The 8497-nt window shown below is 41.9% G+C and overlaps 1 protein-coding gene across 1 annotated transcript; it reads left to right on the top strand.

Annotated features, from left to right (window-relative positions):
* Nucleotides 1-2215: 2215 nt before the first annotated feature.
* LOC124275871 lies at nucleotides 2216-7455 on the top strand. The gene is made up of 2 exons (XM_046711554.1): nucleotides 2216-2505; nucleotides 6922-7455. The coding sequence occupies exons 1-2, from the start codon at nucleotides 2248-2250 to the stop codon at nucleotides 7453-7455; spliced, it is 792 nt and encodes a 263-aa protein (XP_046567510.1). The 5' UTR covers nucleotides 2216-2247.
* Nucleotides 7456-8497: the final 1042 nt, after the last annotated feature.

The following is an 8497-nucleotide window of genomic DNA, read 5'->3' as shown; positions in this document are numbered from 1 at the left end:
TGCCCCGGCGCTCATTTGGAGACCCAGCACTTATTACATAATATCCATCAAACCGTGCCATGCGGAGAACAGAAAAATTATGACTAAACCGGACCGTTCCTTACTAAATCTATTTTGGATGAAGGGAGAATACATTTATAAATAACGTACCCAGCGCTTATTAGAGGCCTGGTACATATTAGAGGAAATAAGGTAATATGAATATTAATAATCAATTTTAATCCTAAACACTGCGTTTACATTTCACTTCACTGAAGATATTTCAGTCTGAAGTTTCTTGAGGTCCTTCATGCTAATATTTGAAGCGTATTCACTTAACATTTAATAGCATCAAAGGATTATACCTGCAGAAGTTCAGACAACTGGGGCATTCCGCACACGCAAATCATGTTTGGACTCTCCATGAATTCTCCAGTCACAGATTGTTTTGGGACATGAAGCTCAGCGCAGTTATTGTAAACATTACCGGACAAAGAAATGTTACATACAGAAAATCGGATTCGGTAAAACATTACTAACGTTGGTTGGCTACCAAAACATTGAGGTTCAAAACAAAGCTCTGATACCGTCTGACACCGAATATCAATTTGCCCCATGTTTGGCCACTGCTGGGTGTAGAATGGGTGTATACTATTTTTGGTTGTTTACTTTTCCTTATTCTATTATTATATGGGCATTTATATAGCGTTATAGTCAATCCCACATGCATGCTGAATGCGTTTTGTTTTCCCCGCATGATCATTGGATATCAATTTCAGCGGCACATCAAATTATCAATCTCAACTCCTGGGGACATACATGTAAAACTCTTGCAGCCACTGGGCGCATGTGACTTTCCCAACCTTTCGAGGTACCAATTCACAGCTGGGTGGACTGGGGCATTTTTGTGACTGAGACAGCGTTGAGTCATAAGTCGACACCTTTGAAAATGAAAATGTATGCCTCTATTGAATGACCTGCTTGTTGATCTATGAAAACGACAGGTACACAAGAGGTTACAAGGGTCATCTTCTGTGTTCGTGCATCAAACGTTCCTCGTTGAAAATGCACCCAGTAACACGAGGGGCGGTGGGGTAACCTGGTGGTTAAAGCGTTCGCTCGTCTATCCGAAGACCCGGGTTCGATTCCCACATTGGTAAACTGTGTGAAGCCCTTTTCTGGTGTCTCTCGCCATGATATTGCTGGAATATAGCTGAATGTGGCGCAAAACTAAACTCACTCGATAACACAAATTGATCACGAATGTTTACCAGAAATGCTTTTAACCATCATCGATCCAGCTATGATCCTCGGTAAAGGAACTTTTAGAGACAGAAGATTAGATCTCTCTTCAGTGTCGTGGGTACAATTTCTGGTGTCCCCACCGTGACATTGCTGGAATATTGCTAACAGCGGGTCATGCACTCATTTTCTTGAGGTGATCTGTCTGGTCCAGGCTCAAATAATTACCATATAGCTGAAATGTTACTGATTTCGGCGTCAAACAAAAAACAAAACTGCCTGGCATGAAAGTATTAAGAGTTATATATGAGATAGGCGGACAGCAGGGTCCTACGCCACTTGGTTTAATGGCCGAACACCAATTTCATTATCACCCTCTTGCATAACAAAGACTAAACATCACTCACACAATCAGAAGTGAAAAGGGACTTCTGAATATGTTTAAATATCTGTCGAACGTTGAAAACCATAAAAGAACATCAGGACAAGCTTGGTTACTGAGTGGGTGGTTTTACGCATCCTTTTGACAACATTCCAGCAATAACAGGGCGTAGACACCAGAAACAGGCTTCCGCCATTGTATTGTACGAGGGGTTGTATTGTGGTTATTTGTTATATGACCCGTGAAGATCCAGGTTAGAATTGGTCTTCAGGAACCCATACTTGTCGTAAGAGGCAACTTAAGGGATCGGGTGTTCATACAAACTTCTCCTCTGAAGGCAACATGCAATGTCATCAGTGTCACTTGTCATCGTGATGTCCCAATTGCGTAGATCGATGCTCATGCTGTTGATCACTTGGTTGTGTTGTCCAGACCGCTACCATATAGCTGGAATATTGCTTAAATATGGCGTTAAACAAGAAACCAACAACAACAAATATTTGTGACATTACTGTCTTTGGCGCTGCACTTGACACAAAAATGTATACTTGCATTATCCAGAGGAAAACGGCCCTTAACGATGTCTGTTTCATTCCAGCTACAAACCCGCCATGTTGCAACGAAAGCATTTGGTCCCACTAGCGATGGCACTTTCAGTACTGGCCATCATCGGTTTCGTCACCGCTAGGATTCTCATGGCTAACATGACCAATTACGGGCCAGCTGCAAAGGAACGGTCAGTAGTCCAAGATGGTTTCAGGGCAGTCGACCAAGGTGGTTTCATGGCAGCCGACCGGTTAAGAAAACAGAGGAATAAGCTGTCGGAGATACTGAACAATACGATGAGAGAACTCGCGATGATGAGTTGTAAAATGGCTGAAATGACTACAAAATCCAATAAGGTAAGGATATGCTTTCTTGCAAATGTTTCAGTAACGTTTCTCTACGAAGCCTATTCATGTGTGCAGTGAATACAAGCGGTAAAACACTCTCCATTGCCATAAGAAATCGTTCCTAAAAGCAAAGCCGATTGTACAATTCTGACTGCATCATGGGTATGTGGTTTTGGAGGAAGAGGTTCGAGGATATTTTTGACAGGTGACCTATTCATTTTATGAGTGTGATTAATGAGTTTCTAATCCCTCTCACGTGACCCCATACTTAGGTTGCTAGGTGACCTAACCATCCTTATCAGTTCATGACACGTATAAGGGCATGACATGACATGACAAAAAAAGGTTTACTCCCATTAGTCAGACATCCCATTAGTTAGACATCTCAATTGTCAGACACTGGACTAGGGATGCATTAAGGCAACACCCATATATAAATATCTTGAAGCTATTTTTGATAGAAAATGTTTTTTTCAAATTATCTATATCAAATCTATGCCAACAAGGTACTAAAGCCATGTATTTTGTTTTATGCAGAAGTCAAATGTTAAGCTTATCAATACAGTGTCAACTATATCTCTTTGATTCAACGATGAAACTAATCTTGTTGTACGGCTGTGAAATTTGGGGGTATGCTATTTTAAAACAAACTGAAAATGAACATATATGTTTGATGAGAAAATTATTACCCGTAAAAAAAGTACCCCATTGTATATGATTTATGGTGAATTAGGTAGAGTCCCACTTTCTGTTGCTGTTAAAACTTGTATGTTAACGTTTTGGTCTTCAAACGTATATTCTATTATTCACAGCTGTATCTGGATTTCATGTACAGAGAATATTTCTAATAACATTGGTTTAAGTTAGTATCGCTTTTACAGTCTCCTATCCCGCCCCCCCCCCAAAAAAATAATCCCCAAAAAGTCATACATATTCTCTTTTAAAACTTCGTGCCACCATTACCATTTGAAACAAGACAATGGAATAGGATACCAGTAGTTGAAAGAAATAGTAAATTATGTTGTATTGATGATGTGGGTGATGAGTATCATTTTATTCTTGAATGCACGAAAAGAAAAGAAAGATCAAATATACCAGCTTACTTTATGAAGGACCAAATATGTAAAAAAAAATCAACCTTGACATGTAAAAAGATATGTAATGAAAAATCGCAGTAAATTCCATAAATATACTCTCCCAAAAAAGAAACGCATTATGAAAATAGCAATTGCATGTAGCTATGAATTAAAACGTGATTCATTTTACAAAAGGTTTTGCTCTGTTTATGAGTCTTATGGTGTTTATGTTTTGAAATATCACAACAAAACGCACCATCCGTAAAATACCCGTATTTAACAGCATGATTTTCAATTTCGGCGTGTAATGTCACAGAATACACAATTCACATGCAATGCACGTGAAAGTTGGGGATCAGATAGTCTCAATGATAGGTATAAAAAGTTGATCTCTGTCTGTCGATTATTCACTGTATTTGGAATATTGTTGACGAACGCAAAATGCCACGTCTAAGTGAAGCCAACCATCATATCGCCATTGGTTTGCTTGAAGCTGGCCAGTCTCAACGTGCAGTTGCCCGACGCATGAATGTTCACCAAAGCACCATTTCACGGCTCTGGGGGAGATATCGCCGGCAGAATGCGGTAGCAGATGCCCCTTGTAGTGAGCGACCTCGAGCGACCACTGCGGTGCAGGATCGCTACATCCGGGTACATCACCTGCGTCATCGAACAGCTACGGCGACCAGTACCGCTCGACAAATACCCGAATTGAGGAGGCTTTCTGCACAGACCGTTAGGAACAGGTTGAGGGAGGCTGGTTTACGTGCCAGAAGACCTTATTTTAGTCCTGTGCTTCGACAACAATGGTGCACCAACGTTCAGGCCTAGAACCTACCGAATTGGCATAGAATCTGGTTCAGTGATGAATCACGATTTCTACTGGAACGACGCGATGGAAGAATGCGGGCGTATAGACGTCGACGTGAACGTTTCGCCGACGATTGCGTTCCCCAGGTGGACAGATTCGGTCGTGGCAGTGTTATGATATGGGGAGCGATCACCTGCCGTAGGAGAAGTGATTTGGTGATGATCCAGGGCAACCTGACAGCTCAACGGTACTTCGTGACGAAATCCTACGCCCACACCTCCTCATTCCAATCATTGATCGCCAGAGAGAGTTGTTTCAACAGGACAATGCCAGGCCCCACACAGCACGTCACACTAGAGACTTCCTCCAGAACCACAACATCAATGTGCTCCCTGGCCCTCAAGATCACCGGACTTAAACCCGATCGAACATCTGTGGGATGCCCTGGACAGACGGGTGCGACGCCGTGACCCTCAGCCCCAGACACTTCAGCAGCTCGCACAGGCACTACAGGCAGAATGGGCTGCGATTGGGCAACACGAGATTCTGAGACTTCTTCGTTCGATGCCGAGGCGTTCCCGTGCAGTTCTGGATGCCCACGGTGGCCACACGAGGTATTGACTTCAGCACCACAACACGTCTCCATGTGACACTCAAACTGACTTTCATCGAGTTGGTGCCAAAGACGGATAAGTCTGCATTCTAAATGTGCAATTTCGCTATATTACATTGACTCATAAAGCCTCCAAGATGTTTCAAAATAAACGTAAAAATACAGTTGAAATTCCTATATGCGTTTCTTTTTGGGAGAGAGTATATATTCTGCAAATTGTAAAATCTTCCTGCCAACTACTTTTCCTCCGTAATATTATCATTTATTGTCATCCGTACGTCATATGCCGATGATATCTTCCTGAGTGTAATAAAGTTCTGTTCTGTTATTTATTTTATGGGCCATTCCTATTTCATTAAGAGGTAACAGGCAGCGGATTAGCTGTGCACTCAACCAGATGGTTTGTTGTTTTAACCTGTCTGACTATTGGGGTGTCTGACCAATGGGAGGATAACCAACTAAAATCGTATCACCCGATCAATAAACAGTATCCATAAATGAATAGTTGTTTCTGCGACAACTGAAATAGGTGAATGCCATGTGAGGCTGTAACTGATAAGATACATCATATGATCGGTTGATATATGACTTTAAATAACCCTATTTTGGTCCTCAAATAGATAAACCCATCAAGTGACCCATACTCTGATTGCTAAGTAACCGAATGGATAATCTCGTTATTTTCTCCTAGTATACCATTGGTGATTTTATTAACAAGAACTATAACCTAAAATACAGAGACGACAACCCAGTCTATGTATGTTCAAATGTTTGAGTAACTGTGCTTAGGCATCTTTATCTTTATCTAAGCACTTGTTTGTTTTTGAACTGGCCGTGGCCTGATAAGGTCCTGACCTCGCTAAACCCAAGTTAGTGTGTTAGACCTCAATCTTGTACTCCTAATGTAGCCAGTAAAGTCTATGACTAAAGATTTGAGTTACTAACTGTACAATTGACACAGTTGTCAGTAGAGAGTGGAATACTTAGGTTGCTACAATTCAACGCCGCTCATGTTCTACTGCTGGGCCGTCTCACCTCAGTCTTATGAATAATGAGTCGATGTTTAGAATATGGTCACATATTGTTAGATTATAAGTAAAAATGTTCTATGGTACAGTGGGACATATCGTCAAGATGGACAGCACTAAGACTAAAGCTTGGACTTGCAAGAGGTGCCTGGGATACGTCCCTGTGTATGCTTGGTGGAATGATGTCTACGATGACACGTTTACCTGTGTCTACTGCAAGTCTAAATCAAGGACAGGGTAGCTTCAAGAAATGTATTTGTATTGAAATTGAAATCACTATAGCCTGTCTAGGTCTGAATGACCTGGATAATAGCATTACTACTAAACAGATTGTGCCAAACATTTTCATAGTTCACACATCATACTGAAGATTTCCATATCTACACTTACGGACCATTTCCAACACCCAGTGGTCCACTGAGGTCCAACACATACCTACGTTGTCTAGGTACCCAGTAATGTTGAACCTCAAGTCCGTATTGATTGGGTGATACGATTCTATTTGTCATTTCATGTCTTATCAGGCCCTTATGCGTGTCATGAACTGATAAGGATGGGTTTTTCCATTAGCAACACACGTATGAGGGATTAAAAAGTCTTTTGTTTAGTGCCAGTTCTTACGGAATGTTTCCAGGTTGATCAGCATCATTCCCCAGTCCGTGGGTTGCAGCCCACATCAAACAGAGACAAAATGATAACATTGAAATTCCTCGTCTAAACACCCAACTCGCTCATTCATATAGCTGGAATATTGCCGAGTGCGGCGTAAAACTAAACTCACTCACTCATTCATTCAGATAATGGATTAAAGACGTCAATGTGTCGGAAAATGTAAGTGATAGTCAATGAATATTTCGTGTACCAATAACTTAAGCTTTGTCTATTTCTCTCCAACAGAGTTATGTTGCCGTTACTGGCGGGTGGTGCAAAGACACAAGTACATTCACAGGTGGGGAACACTCGTTTGACAAACCTCTGGCAAACCTACTTTCACTTTTCTTTCAAAGCCAAACCGTTGCGAGTTTCGGGGATGGTCCGGGCGAGTACAAGAAGTTTCTGGACTCGACCAATCGACTTCGTGCATACGATGCTTTTGATGGCGCCCCCTATGGGCGGGAAACAAGCGGTGGAGTAGTTCAGTTTGCTGATCTAACGGTTCCCCTGTACGGACTTCCGCTGTACGACTGGATCATAAGTCTGGAGGTGGCAGAACATATTCCAGCTAAATATGAAGACGTCTTCATTGACAACATCGTGCGTCACGCAAAGAAAGGCATAGTACTGAGCTGGGCGATACCTGGTCAAGTAGGTCTTCAACACATAAACAACAGACCCTTGGCGTATGTACAGAAACTTCTTTCGAGCAAAGGATTTGATACAGATATTGTGGCGAGCCAGGAATTTCAAGAAAAGGCACTTTTCCATGGCTGAGGAGAAATGTTTATGTCTACAGGAGGAGGTTAAACAGTGTGGCTGATCCAATGGATGCATAAATGCTTGATGTTTTCAAAATCCCTTAACAACAGTTATAATAAAATGGGTAATGTGTACCAAGTGTGCTATATTTTGTTTCCAGGAATATAAGATCAATAAACTCAACTACTTACATGTTCGGGTCTTGTCTGACGCCAGCTAGGCTGTGGTAGCCGCTGCAAGCACTATAGTCATAATGCGATGCTGCACATGATCTTTAGTACTCGGTCATCCGATTGTCCCATAAGTACAAAGGAAAAATATAACATACAGCACTGTTGGTGTCCCACATGTTTCCTTGTTAAAAAGACGACCTTCTCTCCTTTGATATATATTATCCCTTATCTTACCTCACACATAAATGTCGTTTTCTGATTGGCTGAACGCTTTTCTATTATTTTCAATGTACCCTGCCTACAAGCGAGTAACATTTCCAATGTTAACTGCTGGGAATGCCGAACTGTGGGAATTCATTTGGTACTTCGTGTTAGTAGTTCTTTATCTCGAATAATTGAGTCATGTATGATGTACGGAAATTACCAATGTTTTGTGAATGCAAACCTATGTAAGGGAGATAACTCTAAATTTGTTTTTCCTGTCTGTCGGTGTCGGTATTGGCTAATCGCTAAACTCGGGTACTCCTTATTACGATCTCATAACATTGAGGTGTTCGGTAAGATAAATACGTTGTTCACTGGTCTCTCGGGGCCCATGGGTTGGAGTACCCTCTTTGTTTGTTTATGTTCCTTCGGACTCCGGGAACGTAACCAAACATAGAGGGTACATCAACCCATGTCCCCCCTCGTGACCACAGACTGACTGACTGACTGAATTTGGTTTACGCCGCTTTTTAGCAATATTCCAGCAACATCACGGCGGGGACACCAGAAATGGGCTTCACACATTGTACCCATGTGGGGATTCGAACCCTGGTCTTCGGCGTGACGAGCCAACGCTTTAACCACTGGCTACCCCACCGCCCCTCGTGACCACAGAGCAA

This window comes from Haliotis rubra, unplaced genomic scaffold (genome assembly GCF_003918875.1).
Source record: "Haliotis rubra isolate DU_JTF1 unplaced genomic scaffold, ASM391887v1 Scf2034, whole genome shotgun sequence".
NCBI lineage: Eukaryota > Metazoa > Mollusca > Gastropoda > Lepetellida > Haliotidae > Haliotis > Haliotis rubra.
The sequence above is the reverse complement of the archived record's forward strand: the minus strand, read 5'-3'. Positions and strand labels throughout refer to the sequence as shown.

What these genes read in the sequence shown, in the direction of transcription:
- LOC124275871 (XM_046711554.1), top strand. Translation starts at nt 2,248, where the DNA reads ATGGCACTTTCAGTACTGGCCATCATCGGTTTCGTCACCGCTAGGATT. An exon ending in TGACTACAAAATCCAATAAG is followed by an intron (nt 2,506 to 6,921) that starts GTAAGGATATGC and finishes TCTCTCCAACAG; the next exon opens with AGTTATGTTGCCGTTACTGG.